Below are 25,365 nucleotides of genomic sequence, written 5' to 3'. Positions count from 1 at the left end.
TTATGGAGCGTCCCTGAATAAATATAAACAGGCATTCCTTTTTTCTTGACCCTATAACGGCTGATGTTTTTTTAACACGCGATGTTTCCAAACAGTGAATATAATGTCTTCTTGCAACTGAAGATAATGTGTAGTTGGCTTATTTTCAGCCAGCTGGCTGGCAATGTGCAGTAACAAACAGTGTAGGGGCAATGATACAGCCAAAGGAAACATCAGTCGCTGCAGGGATGGTGGAAAATGTTGTCCATTTTGAAACAGTTACTGTGCTAAACCTTGGTTTGCTTTGATACCCATGGAGAACTGATGATGCATCAGCTTATTGTGGGAGCATAAATGTGTCAAAGGCTGAGGGTGGAGGTAACCCAAGCAAATGGGATTCATGGGAAGGAACCAGCCATCCATTATGATTGCAATAATTAGCATTTTATGTCACTGCATGTGTGCATTTAATTTGTTTGCCCCAATTTTTCCATCAAGCAAAAACAGCAAGCCAAATCCAGACTGACAGAAGAAAAGATCGCAAACCAGACCACCATCCTGCAGTCATTTCCACACAGGGATCATTTCACCCAGCAACAAAGCGTGCAAAGCCACCTTCAACCCACATGCACACGTCCACCCCACCGGCTGCTGGTGAATTAGTGAAAGGAGAAGGAGACATGGAAATATAGCTACGGGTTGTTGGGTTTTTTTTTTTTTGCACTCTTAAGGCATGCCAGCGCATTCAGTGGCTGTCGCGGATTACCTGTCACCTGACTGCTGGAGCGGTCTGTCAGCGCTTTACAGTACAAAGGTGGTGCCACTTCAGCCCGTCATTAGAAAGCACCGAGCGAGGACTCAGTAACACCGGATTCCTCACGCACCTTTCACTTGGGTCTCGTACTCCGCTATGATCTCCTTATCCTTCTTGGTTTTCGTGGATGACATGGCTCCTCAGGCTTCAGGGTGAGACCCCCGATGATCGAGGACTCTCTTCGGTGTCGATCTCCCCCTCCGACTTGCAGGACTGCGGCGCGTTTCCTCCGTTTTTCTCTTTTCCTTTTTTTATTTTAACCCCCCTTCTTGTGGCCTCTAAAAAGGCAAAGGAGGGCTTTTCGCTATTGTAGTCCTGCAGTCCTGAAATCAGTGTACACACAGCACTTGATCATCGGTCCAGTCAATACTGCATGTTTTTTGTTTGTTTGTTTGTTTGTTTGTTTTCCTGCTTTCTCCTCCTGCTTCGAGTCCACTTAAAGGCTTTCAGCGGGAAAAACAAAAAGAGCTTCCGACTTCAACAAGAACATGATGAGGAGGATGAGCGGAGCTAGAAGGTCTCAGGCAGTCAGGCAGGTCCTTCTGTGGCACGAATCATCAGACATGCGTACGAGCAGCGAGACAACACACACACACACACACACACACACACACAGATGAGGCTGACAAACTGCGCTGCAGGGAAATAGGAATTTTAAAAGATCATCACGTGAGCCTCCTCGCATTGCCAACCAGCTCTCCTTCCCCTCTCCTCCCCACGCCCTCTCCCCTCCTGCACCCACGCACGCATTTGCATCACTTCAGAGGACATAACATTATGACTTACCACCGATTTCCTGAAGCCTCCCCTGGTCATATGCACCACTTTCACATGCATTTGTCACCCTTCGACTAACTGCGAGTCCCCCCTCCCCTCAAACCTCCCTGCATTGGGCAATTAGTGCAATTAAATGTAACAATAACATTAATTATCCTAGATGGTTGAGTAAAAGCTTTCTCTTTTACTCAAAGAGTAAAAGTTGAACCCTCCCCTCAAAGGGTACTTTGAGGGGAGGGAATTCACATGATGAAGCAACACAAATTAGACTAAAACTGTCATCTTAAAAATGCAAATAAAAATCTGAGTGGTGTGCATTTCAACCACAACAGTTTGAGGATTTTTGGACATTCTTCCTTCCAAAGTAGCTAAACCTTATTCACATTAGATGGAGGAGCGAGGACAGTCACTGAAAAAGTATTCACGCCGGGATGTTTTGCTCTTTTTATTGCTTTTACAAATCAATCGAGATAAACAAAACTGGCCTTCTTTAACAACAACAAACAACTTTAATATCAAATAGAAGACTGGTTTCTACAAAATAATAATTGAATTAAAAATATGTGACACATAATGAGGGATTGCATGAGCATATTCATCCCTTAAAGTCAGTATTTAGTTGAGGCACGTTGAAGCACGCCCTGATGTGCCTCAAATCAAGGCTCATTAGAACGGTGCGATTTTACTCCTTGCTGTTCAAGTTTTGTCAGGTTACGCGGAGACTGGCTGCGAACAACCCTTTACGAGACCAGCTGCAAATCAGATTGAGGTCTGGACTTTGACTGAGCCACTCCAGAACATCCACCTTGTTGCCTAAGCTATTCCTGTGTAGCTTTAGCTAGAAAATAAATGTTCTCTGAAGCCATAGTCCTCTTGCATTCATTTTCTTTACATTTGTTTCTACCCTTACAAGCCCTCCAACACCTGGTGCTGAGAAGCAATCCCACAGCATGATGCTGCTACCACCATGCTTTCCAGTAGGTATGGTGTGTTTACGCTGATGTGCAGTGTTTGATGTCTGCCAAACATGACACCTCCTTGATGGTCAAAAAGCTCCAGTCATCTTTCTCCCATTTCACCATTTAGTCTCTGACTGACTTGCCTTTTGGCAAACTCCAGTTGGACTTTGATATGAGTTTTCTTCAACAGCAGCTTTCACATTAAAGCTTTGAAATCTACTACATTAAATGTAATAAAAGGGTAAAGTAAAGCATCCGAGGGGTTGAATACTTTTCACAGACACTCTACGTTCATCAGTGTTCAAGCTGTGCTGCATACTCTCTGTTGAGATAGTTCTGGACTTTGACTGGACCATCCTAAAACATGGATATTTTTCAAAGTAAACCATCATTATTACAGCTCTGGGTGCAGTAAACCGCCGCCTCAGTCCTCCCCTGTGTTCAGCTCCACCCATCCTTCCTTAAACTTTTCCCTACTGAAGAAAACTATCCCCACTGCATAATGCTGCCACCTCCAGGTTTCATCTTGGTGTTGGTGTGTACTTGGTAATGTGAGGTTAGTTTTCAACCACACTTGTAGAGCAAGAAGTTTGACACCTTCTTCCATTAGCACAACTGCCTAAGTCCTATTTTTTTAAAATGGGACTTAGACAGTTATGCTATTAGGCTGACAATATGTTTTCTATATTCCCTGAATTACATCTTAGAGCTTTTCTTTTAACAACTTGTATCTTGCCACTCTGTGTAAAGGTCAGATTTGACTTTACTAGTCTTCCAACACAGAGATTCACCCCTGAGCTGTGAGTCTCTGTTACTATGGGTCCCTCTACTTCTTTGAACTACGTGAATAATTACAAATGTAACTAATTATTCAATGATTTATTTTGTAATTCAATGCGGTGTGGCTGGACCTCCACATTTACAGTGCTGTCCTCTTATTGTGGTTTGAGTATTTGAAGAAGGAATTAAAAATAAAACAAGATTTTCACAGTTTTAAACATGAATTGGGAGTAATTTGTATGTCAGTCAGTTAAATCAAGTACATGCAAAATGCATTTCTTACTAACATTTTTAGCTTTACAAAAAAGGCATAGCAGACATGGCATCTATTTGCAAGTTTTTAGGATGAAAGATTAATTTTACATTCAGCACAAAGTTAACAGAGACGATCTGAATGCATGTCATGAAAAAAAAAAGAAGGCCTTTGCAAAGTAACATGGTGACTGAGACAGGTCTCCCTCTACCCCCACTGGCAGATAGTGTCATCTGGATGATGCTTCGCCATTTTGTGTGGGGGTGGGGGGTGAGCACAGAGGAGTAGGTGAGGGGAGGAGGAGGAGGTGACACTGTGTTTATCTGTCACCTTAGCTATTCTCAGCTCAAAAGGAGCAGGCTGTTAACTCACATCCTGTGTCGGTGGAAAATGGCATACTGACACACACCGAGATGTTTGTGTATCACTTATATCTGCAGCTCAAGAGGGAAAGTAAAAGAAAAAGACACTTGGGGAGAAATGTATGTACATAAAACCCACATGTTCAGTACATTATGCCACTATAAGTTCAAACTACTATCCTCATTATTACAAATTAAAATGTTCAATTATGATTAAATCAAAAATAATTATGCAATAGGCATTTTTGGCAATCTATAATTAATACAGCAGCCAACAATTATGAAAAAGAACTCAAAACATGGAGGTTGTACATTGCACATAAGTGCAGTTCATTAAACAACTGAGAACAACAGAGCTTCTGCTATATGTTCATTTAGGTTTACAGTTTATTCCCACATTCAGGTCACCAGCATAACTGAAAAAAAAAAAAAAGAAAAAAAAGAATTGTGGTGTTATTTCTAATCTTCTCACCTCACAGGATATTTTCTGGCTATTAAAGTTTGAATGAATCTCTTCTCTTGGAGTAAAAAACGATGAATTTTGAATGGCCTCTGGCATCGTGAATTGTCTGCTTTGTCCGTGACAGAGGATTAGAGACAAAAGTCTCGTCTTGTGTTTGTCTGCATGAATCACACAGCAGCCTGCGCAGTCTTTGTGTGTATCTCTGTGGTTCCAGCGGTGAGCCGTAAGTTGTTTGTCAGACTTTGTGTATCGGAAACACGTCTGGCCCGCCAAGACGGGCAGAGAGGACATGTCACTTGTGACAGAGGCCGGTGTGACTGCATTCTGGTTTTGTTTGTGTTTACCACTCTGATGTTCTCGTTCCGCGTGGCTTAGATCTTCTGAGGAGCTGAAAATAACCTCGCACAACAGATGAAACAGACAAGCTTCAAATTACAGCTCCTGTGTTTGACTTTGTCCTGACATAGTGACTGAAATTTTCATTGTCGCTGAGTTTTTAAAAATAAATAAATAAAAAAAAGAATTTCAGTTGCTGTTGCCATGGCTACAGATATTGTACATCACATCCTGCTGGACTGTAACAGTGATTTACACGGACTGCATGACTGAGACTTTGAGCGAAGGAGCTCCTCCAAAGGTGTTGATGCAACTAATATAAGTTGTCGATGCTGTAATTGCACCTTCTTTAATTTAAAATATCTACCGGGGATCCTGACACAGCCAGCATGTCATGATCTGATGACTGCGTGTGAAGAAAGGAGGAGAGATTTCCAAGCACCTATTGGACATGTAGCTGGGCTGTGATAACAGGAATTCAATAACAAACATGGGACGGGTATGTGCTGCTGTATCACTGCTGTGAACTTTATTACTTAGTTTCTTAAGAATCAGTACTACAGCACAGAAGACAAGATGCTGACACAAGCTCAGTTCGGTGCGTGCTGATCTCAGCTGTATTGCCGTCTATTACTGGAGGATTTTATTGAGGAATGAGACCGGAAGAATTAGGAATTAATTCAGAACTTTCTCACAAAAACAAATTTAAAATTGAGTAAAAAATTTTTTTTTAAAATCTACATATGATATGGATGATGTCAGCATTTTGATTCAAGACTCATAATTTAGCTTAATCAGTGTACTTATTTATTAGAGCTCTCTTTAATTTTTTTTATTCATAATGATTTATTGAATTACTTGGATTTCTTCCTTCATTTATTTTATTTTTTATCCCTGCATCTACTTTGTTTTCACAGTTTGTGCATCCAAACTTTGATTGTTACATCATTATGTGACAGATAAACACAAATTGTAAGCGAAAAGAATTATTTTTTAAAAAAGCTTTACAGATAAAATATGAAAAGTGTGCCATGAAATGTCATTAAGGCCCCTATGGCGTGATAGTGGCACAAACTGCTCTCAGGAGCCGTATAATGAGTAAATAGAGTCTAGTACAATTTAATCTCATTCTAAATACAGCTTTTTTTAGTGAAGGCCTCAGAAGTTTGTGAACAAACGGCATCAGGAAGACCAAGCAACACACCTAACAGATTGCTACATTGGGTAGAGAATGCTGCAGCAGTGTTAGGTTACAAAATAAAATCCCACCCTTTCAACATCACACAGAAAACCTGACAGGCTAGCAAAGGAGAGCTACATGCAAAACTCTTTGTGAGGGGAAAGCTGTCTTTACATCAGCAGAGAAAGTCTCTGGCTGTAAATATTTACAAGCCAATTTTTGCAGAAATATGTAACTTTTTGTTCGGATCTTTATAAAGTCATTGCTATAAGACTATAATCATCTGTCATCTGAGCTCATCTACATGTTGTCAGCGTCAAAGGATAGTCTCTTTCCAAGCTGTTTCTCACATCTCCCACACGTCTCTGAGCAAATATAGACTTTTTTCTTTTGGCTTAATACGACGATATGACTCAGTGCTTTTTTTCTTCTTTGTCAACAGTGAAGGGCAACAGAGGCTTTGATGACTGTCATTTGATTGAGTTTTTTTTTTCTTATAATTTGCTGCAGTGAAGAATATTTATTTTAAAAACAGCTTTACTCTAGATTTGCATATGCCACTCCACAGGCAGCAAGGTGCATTTTGCTGCAGGTGATAACAGGAGCATCCTGCAGTCCTGCTTGTGTTTCACAATGCTTTGCTTTAATTTCTCACAGTTTACATTGAAAATACTACTTTTGATTTTTTTTCTTCTCCAAGTAGCACAAACTAACACGCAGAAACGAACAAATTAGCATTGCTAGCAACTCATCCTCTTCTAGAACAAATACATGCATTATTTATGAATTTGATCTTGTCATTGCATACCTAATAGCATCATTAAGCGGTCAAAAGTTTTCTGCTGGATGTAGATGTACTCTGTGCAACACTGGCCATCTGCTCTGCAGCACCGCTCGCTCCTCACCATGAGCAAACACCCACTTGTCTCTCAGACTTCACGCTTACTAATCAGTTGACCTATAACAGAAAGTTAGAAAGTTAGAAAACAACAACAACAAAAAAGTCTTTCAAAAGTAAAGCGTATTTTAGTTTTTGCTGAAGATACATAGATATTACTTTAATGGTCAGAATAGCTCTGTACTTGTCCCTACCTAGAGAAGCCATTAATCACACACAGAAAATCTGACGCACAGGAGAAGACTGTTATGCTTACTGTCACCTTGAGCATAAACTTCATTAATCATGAATGATAAATGAAAATAGGAGATTATGAGGAGCTACACTGAGATGTCTGAACTGGTCAGGAAGATTGGCAATGCTAATTAAGAAAAATATTTAATCAGTGGTGATGATATGGTATGGATGTAAAGCATGTTTAGAGGCAAAATGTTACTGTGTATTATCGTCATGAGTAATTACTTTGATATATGTTTGATTCAAATATTAACAGTACAGATTCTTAGTGCATAACAATCAAGAAATAGTGAAGAATAGTGAATAAATTGCTGTTCTGTTAGCCTAATATGGTTACAAAGAGAATACAACAATATTTATTTTAATCTGAGGAGAAAAGAAGAACATCGTCTAGATTTGTATTAATAATTTAGAAAATAATAATTTACATTAAATTTGCTCATCCTTTTAATATATATATTATAAATAAATAAATACATTTTCTGCTTGATCAAATTAAATGGTTTGTTTTTGTTTCACTTGTTCTCTGCTCAAGGTATTATTCCATGTCGCCATCTGCTGGTCATTTAGGTGAGTCGCGCCGGTGACCGTCGATTTCAAAAGATGGAGCGACAAGTCCCACCCACTTAAATATTGACAACCAATCTCGACCCTTCAGTGATCCATTCCATCCAATCACAGCAATCTTAGTCATTTTTATAGTGAAGTTGCATAGATTCACTAGTAATCATACAGTTAGCGCTTCAAAACAAAACGCTATTAATTAAAATAAAGATAATTTAAGTCAAATTAAAGACATTAGACCCTTGGATTATTATTATTTTTAATTAGTTCAATTTGATTTAATTAGTTTTATTTTGGAGTAATATTTAGTGTAAGAAACTTGTATAAATGTTGATCATTAAACCTGGGACTGCAAATTACTTTCATAAGAGCGATATGTTTGACCAATAGTTAAAAAGTGCCTTTTTTCAGTTTTAAAACTAGCTATTCTGTCATTAAATTGGGATAATCACTCCATTATTTAAAGAAATAAAGCACTGAAGCTGGAATCTAAGTTTATTCATCTTGTGGAATAAAATAATTCCTAAAAATCACAAAAAATCAAGCTGTCATGAGATAAAATGATAGAAAAGATTAATTCTGTTTCATTTAGTACAAACCTTTAGTGCAAGTTGTCACTATAATGACTTAACTGTAAATAACAGCAAAATAAATAAGAAACAAAAAAACAGATTTTGTAATTTATGGGTCTCAAAATGAAAAGTACACAAAAATGTTTTTGTCCTGGTTATTGGAAACAGGTCGGGACTAACAACGCCAGATAATTAATCTGACATTAACACCTCAGCAACATCAACAACTCTCCTGACTTTCAAAGCAAAGTAGTTTTAGTATTAGATGCGGTTCTTTTATTTTGAAAATATTCAACCGGAAGTGGAGCTACTTGTTGTTAAACGGAAGCAGCTCGCTGTTGCCGCGTGTGTTGCAGGTTGGTTTTACTCCAGAGCTGCAGAGCTTTTAAACATATCGGCTTACTAGTTCAGTCCGTGGATTCATTGTAAAAACATAAATGTGTGACAAAGGTTTAACATGAAATACCTACTGTTAACGTGTGATTCTTTACCTTTATTAAATAAACAACTTATTATTCATTGAAGCTAACGTTAGCCAGCTAAGTTAATGACAGATTTATAGACCTGCGGAGTTGCTATGGCTGCTTCATCTTTCCCATCCTTAAAATAAGCAGCAGTAACTGGTTATTTGTTGTGTTTGTGCTTAGCTTGTCCCCACCTGCCACTTTGATCGCATTCACACCTTGCCTGGACAGAAGCAGACCACCGACCCTACTCAGGATGTCCTCTCAGGCAGAAGAGGCTGCAGAGCAGACCGCTGACACAGTGGAAGCACCCATCTCTTCATCATCCACTGAGACTGACCCCACCAGCGGAACCATCATTACCGTCACCGTCGGAGCAACCGTGCCCACTGGGTTCGAGCACACTGCTGCAGAGGAGGTCAAGGAGAAGATTGGAGTCGATGCTCGAGTTAGCAAAGATCGGGGCCGCATATATTTTCCCATCACTACCGACAAACTCTTCCAGGTAAAGGTTTTTCCTCGCCTTGCAAATTCAATATACAGTTCAATTTCTAGTGTGGCCAACCTTAAAATAATACTTCCCTGAAGCACCTTGTAATTTCTTGCAAACATCTGCCTAGGCGGCAACCCTGAAGGAAGGGCAGGTACTTCCCAGAAGAATCGGTTGAGTCAACAAACAAGAACAATCTCTTCCTTTCACCACCTCTTTTCCTAATGAGTAGGCTGCAGAAGCACAGCCTTTTCTCCCAAAGAAAACATTCAGACTCGATGTTTAAGAAAACATTTTCAACGTTTGGCGCTAAAACGACACCGAAATCCGAACACGGTGTCCACAGCATGGTGCCAGTTTTCTTCAAATATGATTTTTGTTGAGGTGAATGAAATTAAAAACGGTTCCAAATACCAACCAGGGTTGACCCGCAATCATTCAGATTTCTGAAGATGAAGAGGAATTAGATTTTTCATCATCACAGTGAGGCGAACTCAATAAAATGTTGGAATGAGCTTGCCAGAGTTCAGCATTACATCAACCAGCAAATCTATGGGGTCACCTGAAGGGGCCTGTGGGCCAAAGGTGTCCCTACTGTCTTAACTTTGGCATGGCAGATTGCCATCCTCATTGAAAAAAAAAAATCCTTAGAAAGCCCGGAGAACTATTGACCCAAAACTCATTAAGAGATTATAAAAAAGTCTGCTTCCTTACAGGCAGTTTTTAATAATTTAGAGGTTTCAACCTCTTGCATTCCTGCATTTACTTTTGACTTCTTAAAGAATCCGTTGACGTTGTTTTGAAGATCAGAGCAAGCCATTATTGTACAGTGTCTAAATGACTTTTTTCTTTGCTACAGGTTCATCTTTTGCGCTCCGTTGACAACCTGTTTGTTGTGGTTGCAGAATATGACCATTACCAGTTCAAAGAATCTAAGGTGAGGCTCTCTCAACTCTGCTCTCCCTGTTTAAGGTGCATATTAATTATTATCTCATTAACCAAGATTGTTGGTTTGTACAGGAGGAGACGCTGAATGAGTTGCAGGAGCTTGCCTCCAAACTTCCCTGGACTAACGCTCTCGAGGTTTGGAGACTCAACAGAACTCTAAAAAAGAAGAAGGGCCACCGCAAAGCCGGAAACGCTACAAGAGCGAAATCTATTGCCGAGCCCAGCGAAGTTCCTTCTGCTGCTGAGATCGAGCAGCATGAGTTACCTCAGGTGACGTCTCCAGACGATGATGACGCAAAGGCAGAGGTCACGCCTGACTCGGAAACGCGCCAGCAGGACTTGGAGGACGCTGCCCCGGAGGTCAAACTCATCAAGTTTCGTGTGACGTGCAACAGGGCCGGCGACAAACACAGCTTTTCTTCTAACGAGGCAGCCAGAGACTTTGGCGGGGCTGTGCAGGAATTTTTCCAGTGGAAAGCAGACATGACAAAGTTTGACATAGAGGTAGGCACGCTTGTTCAGACTGAACCGGGAGCTTATTAAATTACAGCACCCAAGCCAAAAAAAATCTCGGCTCGCTGAGGTAAATTCTCAAGGGATTAGCACGTATTTACTTTAGGGAGTTTCAAAAGATCTTATCGTAATAATATTAGGTGACATTTTCCTTTTAGATTAGCTTTTTGTTTTTTGTCCTGGGGAGAAACCTATAAATATCTCTCTGCAGTGACGTTTGTGACGTAGAAAGTTTCTGAAGATTTATTTGGTTGTCCTTTAGATTCAAAGTTATAAAATCGATTTAAATTTTTGTTGTTCCTATTATTCTAAATTCCCACCGCTGCCCCTAAACCTTATGTTGCTGGTTAACGTCTTGAATGAAGACAATTCCCCTGCTTACGGAGCATGTGTCATTACAGCATTTCTCTTTTCAATTGTGTTCTGACTTGTTGCTCACAATATTTCCACTCATTTCCTTTGCCAAAATTGAGAAATGTGGGGAAAAAAAATTATGAAGGAAAAAAGGCAATTGAGAAGTCAGCCAAATGTTATGAAGAGTGCTAACTTTACATTTGGAGCACAAACATCATCAATGTAAAGCAGTAATGGTAAAAGTAAAGTAAATATTGTCTGAGACTTAACAAACCAACACCCTGTGTCTGGATTTAAAAGCTCTTTGTTGGGGACCTTCATGTAACTACGGTAACAAAGGTAATGGAAGATAAGAACTGTGATTTGTTTCTAATGAGTTAACCCAGGGCTGTGCAGTTATTCAGACTTATATTATTTTTTACAAAATTATATTTTTCCGATTTTGTAGAATCTCCCAACTCTCTGTGCAACTACTTTAAATTTAAGATTGGAGTTATGGATGAGAAACTAATTTAGCAAAATTATAGAACATATTTTGTAAAAAAAAAAAAAAAAATCGTTATTGCTCTTCCAAACCATAAAATCGACAAAAAAATCATTGTGGATATATTTAACCTTGTGTCAGTATGGACAGGACCTCAGTTGACCCACATCCCCATGTTTGGCCAGACCACTTCAAGCTAATGTCACATGTGGTAAATTTAAGGGAACTTGACATAATAATTTACAATCAGGCTGCAGCTGCAGAGCAGACATAGCATTTTGAAATATTGCATGGTCTTTACTGAATATAGGCACACAACTAGGTTCTCAAGAAGAAAACTAGATGAGAGGAGATTTGAACTCAGAAAACCTTTGATTTCATGAAATTAAAGGTTAATACTAAATATTTTTTATTTTGAATAATCTAATTCAGATTTAGACAATTTAAGTGTGTTTTGTTTGCAGCTGTAGGTGAACAGGAATCAAACTATTTTGATTATAGTGGAGTTTCCAGTGTCATTAGCCAGCTGGAGTGCACAGATGCAATTCTTACAGTGCATAGCGCTGGAATAAACTAAGAAATAAGGAATAAAAAACCGGGACAGGGTGCAACTGATGAATAATCTTTCTTTGTTGCTGCTCGTGACGCCCCTTAATTAAATGCTACCCGCCTGTTTTTACTCAGTTATGCCATAAAAATGTCATAGCTTAAATAATCTTTTTCAGAAAAACCTCTCCGTAACACTTTCTTACTAGAATAATATTTAATGTTCTGCAGTTAGTTCTACAGAAAATAACGTAATCTTCTGTTGCAGGTTTTACTCAACATCCATAATGACGAGGTAGTGATCGGGATTGCCCTCACGGAGGAGAGTCTGCACAGGAGGAACATCAGTCACTTTGGACCCACCACTCTGCGCTCCACCTTGTGCTACGGCATGCTCAGGTGACTCTTGTTGTTTCAGGATCTGAAGGCCCTCATAACGTTTTATGTTTTCTGTCTTGCCATCTTCGTACAGTCAGGCATGTGGTGGGAAACAATAGCTGTGTAGGTTGACTTCGTATTTCTGCTCTGAATCAGTACAGGTAGAACCAGTGTGTATTTTTGTAGAACAAAAGAAACGTCTTTTTGTGCGTCGACGCTTATTGTTTTTTTAGCCAGTGTAACAAAATAGTCAGGTGACTGCTAGATTGACTTACAATTTTCATGAAGATCAGTATCAAGATGAGGGTATCTACTATGGGAACTATGTGCTGTTTTAAAACTAGTGTTAAATGTTGCTTAAATCTGTTAGTTAAGCAACATCTTATGTTCTGTAGGACACGTTGAGGTATTTTGATGTGTTTTTGCACAATTACACTTGTTTCATTTGGGTATAGTCAGTCTGTTATTACATGCCCTATGTTTGGATAAAGCGTTCTTCTCACAGCTGAGGACTGTAAAACTTGCATTTCTATATTTAGAGTCAACTTTATGCTTAAATAATCTTGTAGGCAGTGAAAAACTGAACTTAAATCCATGTGTGCCATCATTGTTGCTAGCTCAGGTAGCAAGGAGTTTTTTTTTCTTTGCACATTTTGTGAATTTTATTGCAGGAGTTTAATCGTAGAAGAGTCTGTGAGGCTTAAATAAGATGTACAGAAAGAGAAACAGGCCCGCAGCTTCACGGCTTCTCTACAGTGCTGTACTTTAAAGTGGAATAAGGATCTTTTCCACATATTCATCCTTTGTTTCACGGCGTTCCCATCTGGATTGTCTGTTGCTGAAAAGTCTCATTTGAACACATTTCCAGTGAGTTTAGCAAACTCTACATGTTTCTTGTTTCAACATGAGGGATGCCTCTCAAACAAACGACTGGCTTGTAGATAGCATATGATGGTTGCTATGGCGACTTAGTGACTCCAAGATATCTCCCATTGATGCAGTTCTCTAGTAATGAGCTAGGTAGAGCTGCATTCTGAATGCTGTCAGGTTGTCTTTCCCATTTTGAAGAGTGGCTAAAAATATATGTGAAAGCTTTGAACACATGATTGTCACAAGCCTTTATGCCTGACATTTATTGCGTCATTCAAGCTGCTTTAAAAAAAAAAAAAATTAAAAGCAATTTACCGGTTCAGTGAGTCTGTGATTCAAAAGACCCTTTTCAGATTCGTCTGATAAATTTAGCAGTGACACGTGTCATCAAAGTGCATGATGTCCTCTAGCAGAGTGTAAACAACGTGATGAGCAGATAACAAAGAGGGACAGCGCACACGGCGATGCTATGAATGGGATACGCGTTTTTCAGGCTTGCAGTTTTAATTGCCTTCAAGAAACTGGCAAGCAAAAATGTTTTAACTGGCAGCAGTTTTAGACTCGACTATTGTCGGAAAATCACAGAGGACAAACTGTTATGGGGCGAGAGTGTTTAATACCAGAACCGCTTTCTGTTTATCACATTCGGTCTTCTTGGAAGACAAACTGGTTTCTGTTGGCAGAGTTGGAGCAAAAAGTTTTCAAGAGCTTGGTGGGGTACACCCTTCCACAGCGCTATCGCAGAGACCTGCAAGCACTTCCCCACCTACAGCTGACAGAGAACCGCCATTAATTAAAAACAAACAAAAGACTTTAACTGAAAAGCAACTGAAACAACAAAAAAAGAAGAATAGCCTCAACTTCCCAGCAGGATCACAGGCAAATTTTTTCTGCAGTGAGAAAACAGCATATTTCCTTTAAAACAAGTTATATGAGGTGATTTAAATACTAACATGAAGGTATGGGTCAATTGAAAACAGTTAATTAGGATGCAGTCCCTTAAAAGTCTTTTATGAAACGCCAGAATAACAACTGTTCATACGTGTATTGATCCCAAAAGAACAAAGACAAAATCTCCACAAAGTTTTGATCAGTACATTTTACAGGGATGGACCGATTTATCGGCGCCGGTTTCCTTAATTTTGGGAGATCGGCGATCAGCTGATAGTTACATGTGAAGCCGATCTTATCCACTAATTTTATCAATCTCAGCAAAGGTCTAAAAATCAACCACTGTGCTCTTCTGATGCAGCTTTGACTGACAACCGGCCCACTAGGTCACGTCTGCATGTTTGCAGTTAACAGCAGTCACCCTGCTGTTGACAACGCAGCGACTTTAGCGACATATAATCTGATCGGATTGCCAATTACCAATTTTAGAGATCGGTAATTGACAGTCAGACAAACTGCAATCAGTGCACCACTAATATTTCTTTACTTCCAAGACAAATCTGAACATCCACTTAACTTTCACACCACTCCTGAGTAACCAGTCAGCATTGAATCTAACATTAGGAACTCCAGCTAGCAGGGCCAGTGACACGCCTTCTCTGACACTTTTGGTAAAAAGCCAATTCATCATACCAAACTCAATTAAATTAGTCTGGACCTCAGTAAGAGGATGATAGACGTCTATCATGAGGATGAGGCCATTCCCAAATGTTTTATGATGTCTAGAAAAGCTGAATGATGAATCATTGCAAAACATCAGGAGATGTTGCTAACAAACCTGGGTGTGGCTGTAAGTGCAATATGTTTAAAAACTTTGGAGAGAAAAATAACCAGAGATGTCATCAAGGATCCCTGGGTCTCTGCCGAGCTGATTCTTAATGAGCTCACCTCGTCTGGACTTGATGTGTCGAGGAAGACAGTTGTGAAAGCTCTCCACCATGGCACACGTCAAGGCCAAAACTCCACTGCTGAAACGACGGTACATAAATGCCTGTGAACATTTGGAAATTTGTGATTCATTTGGAAATCTGTTCTTTCGTCTGATGAGACTAAGCTGAGTTTTTTGGGCACAAGCATGTTGTTTTTGTTTGGAGTAGGAAGGAAGAGGCCTTCAGCCCTACAAACTCAGACTGTGGTGTGTTTTCCTGCTTCAAGCGCTAGAAACCGTGTTTGTGTTCATTGGATCACCAAAAAAATGAGTGGCACGTTGGTCATTTGAAGAATGATTTAAATAAATCTGCTGCTTATGCTGCTGCTGGTTCAAAATAATGGCCTAACGCCTCAAAGTTGGTGACAAACCTGTTGAAGGATGTGAAAATCCAGACCCAACTCCCTTGTTACAATTCAGCACATCAGTGAAACTTAATCTTCTCCAACTTTGTGTCGAGTTTGTTTTTATTCTTTCAGAAGCAATACAAGTATGAACAGTTTTTATCATGGTTGTTTCCATGGAAATATTAAGAGTCTGTGCGCTTTGATCCGTTGGCTTGTACGTCTGATGTTAACTCTATTTGTTTTTGCTTGTTTGTGGCATCCTGGACGGATGTATGTCTCATTACAGACGAAAACAGTCCACACAATGTGAAATTTAAAGACTTGGCGATATAGGAGAGTTGGATAATTCCGTATGTTGTTAGTTATATAATAAACCAGAGAAAGTAAATCATAATTGTGCTGTATTGTCCTCTGATGTGTGTTGGCAGGCTGTGTAAACCTCAGGAGTCTGACATAATCCTTGATCCTATGTGCGGGACCGGAGCCATACCACTGGAGGTGAGGAACAACTCATGCAGCCCTGCATTACGTCATCTAACTCCACCAAACTCAGCCCTGCGCTCATTCAGGATGGGTGTGCAACACTGCATAGAGCTGTGGAAACACAACACCAAACGTCTCTGCATGCATGATGTCATTTTTCTGAGTTTCTGACAGTTGTTATGGAGGAGGCAATTGTAAACATGAAGAGATGAGGAGTGAAGGAAAACGTCAGAGTTTATCTGTCTAAATGAGCTAGATTTTAACCACTAACTTCTTGCTGCTCGGATTATTTACTATTTATGTTTCAGTCAAACACTGAATTTATAAAATTTAATGTAAAACTATGTAATGTGGTTAGATAAAACATGTCTCTTATGTTTTACAATCTGTTTACGGGTTTGTATGGAACATACCAACAAATTATAATATCATTGAAACATGTTAAGTTCATTTATTCTAGTAGTTTAACTCCATAGAGTTGCTACTGAACGTCAAAAAAGTTTTTTTTATTATTTGTGTTGGTCTGAATGTACAGTGGATCCCCAGTATTCACTGGTTTTACTCGAGAACTCCTCTAAGAACAGTTTTAATTTCCTATTTTAATAGTTTAAATACTATCTTAGCAGTACAGTAGAAGCAAATATATCTACACTTTTCCTTATCTCTGCTCTTGGGGATCCAGCCAACCAGCCAAAGAAAATAAACAGAACTCTGTGATTGGGTATTTCGCAAATGTCAGCCAGTAGCGGGTCATGTGGCATTGCTTCCCAAGCTGAATTTCTTTTGAAATTTTCACTTATGCTGTGCAAAACAAATATGCAAATTTTCCACACATATTGTGAAAAAATCCACAGAAATAGCTCTGAATACTGAACTGCAAGAACAGGCAGAAGTGCACTGTAGTTTGCAGCTAGTAGGACATTTCAGTTTCTCAGAAATGTAATATTATAAATAAGTTCAATATTGTGAACTCATGGCTCCGATCTTCAATCAGACAACTTGCTCAAAATATTTGTAAAGGTTTAGTGAGTCTTTAATTTCTTCTCACGTTTTGTAGGTTATATATATATAAAAATAAAAGCACGGTATCAACACAGAATAATTCCCCAGCAGGATTTGACCAAAAACCTTTAACTACCCAATAAATAGTTAGAAGACGTACATCTTATAGCTTTAATCATTTAGGGCATCAACAAAAGATCGATGTTTTTTAACTCTGTTATTCTGGAGTTCTCGATGCATCTGGAACATCTCTATCATGTTGCACCTCATGTTACTGATGACGGCATTATGTTCTTCCCGCCATAGGGCGCTATTGAATTCAGTGAGTCTTTCTACATTGCGGGCGATAACAATGACATGGCAGTGAATCGCACAGTCAACAACATTTGTCACATCCAGAAAAGGAGGGCGGACAAAGGCAGGTGGGTGAAACCAACACACACAGAGAACATATTGCAACAAAAGCTCTCATTTTTGAAAGGCTGACTTGTGGTTCACATGAGACTTTCGTTTTTATCAGCAGCTCTTCCATGGAAATGTTGACTTTAGGTCAAGTAGCATTTTTTTTGTCATCAGGTCAGGATTTTGTTTTCACCTTTTAGGGAATCTTGAGTAATGTTTGTACTACACCAAAAAAACAATAGCAATTTCCTGGTAACCCTTTGAAAATCCCTGTCAGCCAGTATTTTGAAATAGCAAAATCTTGGCTTTAGTTGTAAATTTAATCTCTCATCAAGTGTTCACCTTCATATGACATTTTCACTTGAAGAAAGTATTCATCAGGGTTCGTTTTAAGAAATATCTGATCTACACTGTTGTGCTCTAGTTCTCCATCTTAGTTTTTAAGTCAGGCAGTGTGATGTTAATCTGTCCCAGTAAAGGGTTTTGTAAGTCTAGCCCAAGTTCTAACTGATTTTCTGCAGCTGTCTTTCACCAAACATTTTGTATTTTTTTTGTATTATAAAGCAGAACTATGAACATTCAATTGTTTGCAAATGTATTAATATCCCTAGAAGCGTTTTAGTTTTTCACATTAAAAGCACAAAGCTCAATGTGTTTTGTTTGACATTTTATCAAACAAATGCCAATGAAGGCAGTAATAATATTTTGAGTTTGTATTTTTATTAATGACTGGTCATTGATGGACTCTATTGTTGTTGGAGCTCCACTGTAAATTGGATCATTAATGTATTCTGACTGCTGCCAGTAACTGCTTGGATGGCATATTTATTAGAGTGTTATACCTCAGATGTTGGACGGTCACACTCTGGGTATCAATGCATTTGGCCGGTTGAATATGGGTCTAACTACCCCTAATTACCAGTTTGAATATAACTGAGATGCTAAGACTCATAAAAAGTGGAGGAGACATGTCTAACAGTAAATAAAGTGTCAGGAAAATATAGCTCACTGTTTATGTTTAATATAATCTACTCTTTTTTCAAGATACATGCAGCCCTTTTAATTAATAACAGTTAATGTTTTTATTAATTTTTTTCACATTTTCTTGCACACAGCCCATCTGCATTACCTATTGACACAGTGCAGTGGGACCTAAGCAATTTACCCATAAGGACCAGTTCTGTGGACATCATCATCACTGACATGCCCTTTGGGAAGAGGTACTGTGGCATTTAACGTTACTATGCAAAAGAAACCATTTAGCATTGTAATTGTGGCCTTTTAATAGTTTCTTGAACTGGAACAGATGTGGCACAGAAGAGAAGATCCTTTATGGTGCTGCACTAAATGCTAACTGGTGTAAATATGAACTCGGGTTTCAACATGGCTGCAAGCATTATTTCTGTTGCATCGCTGTAAAGTTAGCTAGAATCAGCTTTGATGCATATGGTGTAGGCAGATGATCATGTGACTGTTTTCTTGTGTCTGATTGAAGGATGGGGTCCAGGAAAAAGAACTGGGACTTGTACCCTTCTTGTCTCAGAGAAATGGCTCGTGTTTGCAGACCAGGCTCGGGGAAAGCCGTGCTCCTGACCCAGGACAAAAAGTGCTTTGCAAAGGTAACCATGCCTTTTATAATGTGTATGTGAGATATTTTTCCAGATAACGCAATGATATTTTTCCAGGAAGTTCCAAATAAATGCAAGTCCTGTCCTGCCAAATCTCCCTGGTACTAGGTTGTGTTAGTTTTATGCAAATGCTAAACCTGATATACGTACACAGATAACGCTTCGATATACTAGGACAGTGAGAACCGTTTGCAAATTGTGTTTGCATCAAACAAACCCACAGAAAATAAGCAAGCTCACTGTTGAGCTTGCTTAAAAAAAAAGCAATCTGAAATTCAGATCCTCACATTTGGACTTAAGCTCAGATAGTTTTGACTGCACAGATAATCTTAAATGGTGAAACATTAATTATTCTGTTTTTAGTATTAATTATTCTGCTTCACTGAATACTATAAAAAGTGAGTGGAGATAAATCCTTTTTCTATAAAGTCATTTTTAAAGCAAATGTATCCAAAAGTGAAGTTGTTCTTATGTTCCTGGATGAATGGTAGAAACTAGATTATTGTCATCACTTTGATAAGTTTGCTTGAACTTTTATAAATTTCACTTTGACACAATACACTTCAATTTATTTCATTGAAATCTAATAAGATTTAAAACTCAGAAGATATAATTTATACGTGCAAAAGCAGAATAATATGCCAGATCCAAAATAACGGTCACTTAAATTGGCAAAATTACTGAATTCACTTTTGCTATCAATATATCTTTGGTTATTTTTCATGTATGTCTTAAATTTAAATCATCCCAGTCTTAAACGTGATCTATAATGCTTCTTTGAACAGATTAGGATAGGTCTATGAGCTATACAAAACATGTTTTTACTTTTTTAGCAGATGAGATTTCAATCCGGTCAGTTCTGCCTATTTTGAGCTGCTTTCAGATTGAACTGTTTAGGGTCTCTTGTCACTTTAAATCCAAACAAACTGCTGCTGGCCACACCCCTCAACCCAACATTTACACATGTTCATGAAAATTACTGCAAACCGATTCGCAGTCTTACAACTGAACATCTTTGAAATGCTGAAGAGCCTCCTGCACAGCCAACAAGAATGCAGCAAGTAGTTTCTGGACAGCAAGTCAACAACAAAACACTTGTCTTTTCCAGCAGCCATTGGACAGTAGTAAAATCAGCTGACGAAATGTGTTGGATCTCTATTTGGGTTGCTAGGTGGCAGGTTGGGCTTGGCTGTGGTTGTCAGGTAACCTGCCGATTGTGACTTATCAGTTGGGAGGTTTTCCAAAATGATTAATTTTCCAGCCACCAAAAATCATAAATTTATTGCCAAAAACCAGCTGGGTGTTTGTTTTTGTTGCACTTCAGCTGTTTTTAACAACAGTTGACACCCAAATAGAAGCACAAAGACATGCAAAATGGGAATTTTGCATAATAGATCGACTTTAAAAGAAACGTAATTCACTGAATCATGCAGAACGCCTGCAGATAAAACAGACAGCAAAACAATAAGGGGAATTTGTTTCTGGGTTTTTAGAAACGAAGCTTTGCTCTAACGTCAAGTTCAGACCACAGAGGTTTCCGTTTGGCTTTGTAGCATGCTTATCTTCTTATAGCATTCAAAGTTATTCTGAATTCACATAACCCAAGAGCAACCTTACTGAAGGGCAAATAACACTGATGTGTTGATTTATTCACTGATTTGTTTGTGCAAATTCAGCAAAAGAATTTCATCTTACAAGTCCTTCTGCATTAAAAGGATAAGAGACGTTCTGCTTGAGGTCAGTAATGGACACCTTCTGAACAGAGGACACAAAGCTGTAGAGGAAGAGCCTTACAACCCCTTTAAAGGTCTGGAAAATGAAGAGTTAGTGGCTACTTAAGATTAATTAAGAGAGGGATTAAATCATTTAGATCTCTGCTGACCTTAGCAGTGAAGGAGAGCGCAACAATGTTAACTTGTAACAATTATAATACCATCTGCCCACTTTATACACCAGTTACTTGTTAACGCAACTACCAATCATATGTCAGCAACTACAAACATTTAAAGACATAGTGACGATGAAGACGACTTTCTGAAGATCAAACTCAGAATGAGGAAGCAAAGTGATTAAATGTAGCTTGATTTTTGGTTCTTGATGGACTGATCTGAGTATTTCAGAAGCTGCCAATCTATTAGGATTTTCCACAAGCGTGTTTATAGAAAAGGATTTTAAAAACGAGAAAATCTCCGATTAGCAGAAATTGTGTGGAAGGAAGAGTCGTCTTGATGTCAGAGCACAGTGATCGAGTCTTGTCAAGTTATGCAAAACCAACCTGTGAATACACAACCTGTTGAACCTCGCAACAAAAGACTAATCTGGATGTCGCTAAGAACAGAAAACTGTGGCTATAATCAACCCAGACTCACCAGAATGAGGTAAAAAGTGTAGCTGATGGATCTCAACTTCATCTGCAACTTTCACATGTTAGGACCAGAAATTGGTGTAAATGATATGAAACCATGGATCCACCCTGCTTTGGTTAGTCAGTTCAGGCTAGAGCTGGACAATATGGCTGAAGAACTCTTGATAAGCTTTTAAATAATTCTGAAATACTGATGCCCTGGTGACGTGATCTTTTCCCGCTTCGTCCTGTTTCCTCTGAGACTGTTGTACTCATGTTTTCTTTTCACTCCACCCCATTAGTTGCAGTAGTTGTATATTTAAGTAGTTATGAGGTAACTGTTGCTGTGCAAGCTACTCAGGTTGTTGCTAGGCAACCAAAAAGTGAGTGAGTTGACCTTGCACCCACCTTCCTTACGTTTGAAGACCTTGAAAGTAATAAAAATTACCTTCAAAGATTCTCTCTCTCATTATTCTGGCAGTTAGCAAATAGAAACAAATTGGTAATCCTAATTGCCCTGAGATGAAAAAAGTGCATATTTGTCTTTTTTTTTATATATAAAGTTTATGTAAACCTCTGGTTTAAACCGTAGCTGCCTGTGAGAGGTCGAGTGACTACATCCCCCAGAATGCAGTTTGATTTTAAATTGTATTTAATTATACTTATCATGTGTTTATCATAATATACATTGTTATGCCTCCAATCACCTCATCTTATCTGAGTATTTTTGCTCACCATGTTCATCCTTTAAGACTACAGTCCTCTGAAGGATATTTCTAGAGAAATAATGCAACATATCACCTGCTACGTATTTTCATCATGTACTCCTGTAGCCTCCGCTGTTATCAGATCTCAACTAATAAAGCAGATTTGAGATGATCAGGAGATTAGGATCATGTAACTAAATCTCTGTAGATTGTTGCAGACATCTTATTTAACAAAAGTCACAAGGATTTAAGACAGTTTTAAAGACAATAAGAGAGCTGCCATTGTTGTCTAAGCACATCCAACATGATCGATCTTATTCTTAAGGAACTGTTGACAGGTTACGCTCCACCTTTTACCGACACAAAGTAGGTCTTAGGACATTTTAACCTGAACTGCTTCCATTCATTTGTGCTCGTAAATCTGGGAGGGACAGTTCAAGTGTTACTAGGTCAGAGCCTACTATGTGTTTCAACCTGAACAAATTTCAGAAATACCTGGTGTTGACCTCTGTCATCACCTGCCAGGTGATGAAGCCTTGATGATGCTTCTCGAGTGTCTTCCAGTAAGATTTCACCTGATAAATGAGAAATCAGCCCACAGGGAAAATTTTCCTTTGGAGCATCAAACCCACTTAACCCTGAGGGCTGAAGATGGTTGTGACTCCACAAGACAGTTATATTAAATCTAATGGATGGCGGTGAAGAAACGTTGGCACTTGTTTTTAAAGCGTTTGTCCCTTAAAAAGTTGATTGTGTTTGAAAACAGACTTGAAACAGTTTACATTGTTGATGCTAAGATGACAGATTAGCTGTTGGTCAGATTGCGTGGTTGTCTGGTCCCATTTCCTTTGACATTTATGAACTCAGTCATTCATGCACGCATTCACACACTGATGGTGGAAAACTACTGGATTGCCTCGCACCTGGCCCAAGGACACAGAGATGGAGATGGACGGAGGCCGACCCGGCAGCCCACTCCTACCACCATCACCAACGTTGGAGAAGGGGGTGCAGATAATAGATGCAAATGTAGAGTAAATAACTTGCTATGAGGTTGCTACTTCATTGGCAAAATCATAAAGTATTTAATATTTGATCTTTTTTAGCTTTGTGTTTCATTATAGTCGCAAATGGCATTGTATTTTATTTGGATTTAATGTGATTGACAAAACAAAGTATTTGATAATGAACTAAAAGGAAATTTGTGCCTTTTTTAAGATGCAAATTTCTAAAGCATAGTGAGTATTTGCATTCTCCTCTGCTGAGTCGCTGCACTTTCAGCCTCAAGTTTTTCAGGCCAGGTCTTTGTCAGCTTTGCACATCCAGAGATTGAAATCTTTGCCCGTCACGCTTTGCAAAGTAGTTTTGTCGTGTCCACAAACACTCCTTTTCAAACCTTAACACAGACATCCACCTTAACACATGATTGGAAAATGAAGAATTTAAAGAAGCAAAACGATGTAATGCTAAATAATATTTATATAAATTCCAGATTTTACACTGAAGTATTTCAGCTCAATATTACTTTTGATGCTGAGTAGGAAAAGGTATGTTTACAAAAGGTAACCAGCAGTAACCTTACGTCAAAATAGTGTTGAGGTTACGAGTTGCATTATATTATTTTTGAGGTAGATAGAAACTTTAAATCACAAATTGATTTTATACTTTAACAGAGGAAATGCTGATGTTTTTTTTTTGTTGTTTTTTTTTTGCAACAGCCTTTATGTCTGTAGCAATTCCACATCTCTAAACAGCCAAGCATGAATCAGTTCGTTGTGAAATGCTCTACAAATAACCACTAAGCAGTCAAAGTGCTTCAGGTCAGGTTAAAGTCAGCCTCATGGAAAGACCTGTCCTCCCCCTCTGACATCTGTTTACGCAGAGCTCCTCTTTCACATAAAGCAAACGTTTCGTGTGTTGGAGTGCCCTGACGAGATTTATTTTTTCCTTCCAGGCTATTTCAAGAATGGGAGGTCTGTGGAGGAAGCTGCACACTGTTTGGGTGAATGTTGGGGGTTTACATGCCGGGGTTTACCTCCTCAAGCGGACCGGAGCCGTGTTTGGCCAAACTTCTGAGGACGTCCATGAATCAAGAGGGAGGGGTGACGCACAGAAGGATGAGAGAGACGACAAAGAACTCTGTTAACTTTAATCCAGCCTTTCAGTGGCGTAATATGAGGAGATGTTGGGATAATCTGCTTACATGACCTCAAATTGTTCTCAAGCATGCCAAACAGATTTTAATTTTATTTTTTGCTTTGGGAAGGAAGTTTTTATGTTCAGCGGCACTGAATCGGTTTGATTGGCAGTGATTTCATTTGTTGTGTTCAGGTAACAGGAGTCGTCTTCGTCAGACCCGTCAGATCTGATGTTCCAGTTTTACAGGATCTGAAGTTTTCCATTTCACTAATAAAGATCCGTTGAGGCTCATGTACAGGAAGTTGTCAATCTTTCTCATCAGTAGGTTTTCAACGGATGTTTTTAAATAGGTTAGTGTTTCATCACGACAAAATGAAAAGGTCTGGAACAGCTCATCAAACATCTGAAGTGACAGAACAGGATTTTTTTCACATAAACACAATCAGATTTTGGCCACCTGAGGTTGGAGAAGTGTAACTTTAAAAACATGCTGAAAAGTAGAAATTGTTCTTTAGTTACTTTGAATAACAAGTTGAGTTGTAAAACATTTTTATTCATTCAGTTCATTCATTCAAATATTTCTGAAACCAGATATTTACATACACAGAATAAAAGGACACAACCGATTTTTATTTATTTTTTTCTCACTCTTGACATTAAATCCAACTAAACCTCTCCTCATTTGGGAAATTAGGATTACTAAAATGATTTTTATTTGCCAGGATATGCTGGTGTAGATTCTCAATCATCCAGAACAAGATGCATACTACTTCTTTTGAACGAGTGCCTTCAGTTTGTAACCTTCTGATTGGTTCATTCACCTTTTTTCAGGTAAATGCTGACACACCTGTAAATGTGTTGCAAGCCAACACCTCAAACACGTCGACTCCTTGAGTGACATCATGGAGAGAAATCAGTAAATAAACAAATTCAAATATAAGTAGCCTGTGAATGCAAAGCCGTCATACCCAATAGGAAGAATTGCTTCAGTCCAACAGCATTGCATCAAACCTAGAACAAACATAAAACACATTGTGAAGATGTTTGCTGAGGCTGGAAAGGAAGAGTCGCCATCTACTCTGAAACAAAACCTGTTGTGACATGGTTGGAAAAGCAATACTGTGCAAAACTGGATTACAGTTGACAAATGCACTTTGGGACAACAATAATTTCTTTTTTCTTTTCTTTTTTTTGTGAAAACTTCCCCTTAGGT

The 25,365-nt window shown here is 38.8% G+C and overlaps 1 protein-coding gene across 3 annotated transcripts; it reads left to right on the top strand.

Annotated features, from left to right (window-relative positions):
- Positions 1-24,447, top strand: thumpd3 (THUMP domain containing 3). Of its 3 annotated transcripts, none has more exons than XM_016680876.1 (10): positions 1-1,360; positions 8,822-9,143; positions 9,988-10,065; positions 10,149-10,580; positions 12,242-12,372; positions 15,876-15,945; positions 17,239-17,354; positions 18,450-18,554; positions 18,830-18,953; positions 23,968-24,447. In XM_016680876.1, the coding sequence occupies exons 2-10, from the start codon at positions 8,895-8,897 to the stop codon at positions 24,157-24,159; spliced, it is 1,497 nt and encodes a 498-aa protein (XP_016536362.1). In that variant the 5' UTR covers positions 1-1,360; positions 8,822-8,894; the 3' UTR covers positions 24,160-24,447. The 3 variants fall into 3 exon arrangements, with proteins under 3 accessions (XP_016536362.1, XP_016536361.1, XP_007570469.1); XM_016680875.1 differs by lacking the exon at positions 1-1,360 and adding an exon at positions 4,944-5,222; XM_007570407.2 differs by lacking the exon at positions 1-1,360 and adding an exon at positions 8,429-8,530.
- Positions 24,448-25,365: the final 918 nt, after the last annotated feature.

The sequence above is a fragment of the Poecilia formosa genome, unplaced genomic scaffold, assembly GCF_000485575.1.
Source record: "Poecilia formosa unplaced genomic scaffold, Poecilia_formosa-5.1.2 Scaffold260, whole genome shotgun sequence".
Lineage (NCBI taxonomy): Eukaryota > Metazoa > Chordata > Actinopteri > Cyprinodontiformes > Poeciliidae > Poecilia > Poecilia formosa.
The sequence above is the reverse complement of the archived record's forward strand: the minus strand, read 5'-3'. Positions and strand labels throughout refer to the sequence as shown.

Bases quoted from the DNA above. Each gene is read 5' to 3' on its own strand.
- thumpd3 (XM_016680876.1), top strand. From the start codon at position 8,895: ATGTCCTCTCAGGCAGAAGAGGCTGCAGAGCAGACCGCTGACACAGTG. The intron at 9,144-9,987 runs GTAAAGGTTTTT...TCTTTGCTACAG, and splicing joins CTACCGACAAACTCTTCCAG to GTTCATCTTTTGCGCTCCGT. The intron at 17,355-18,449 runs GTGGGTGAAACC...TCTTGCACACAG, and splicing joins AGGAGGGCGGACAAAGGCAG to CCCATCTGCATTACCTATTG.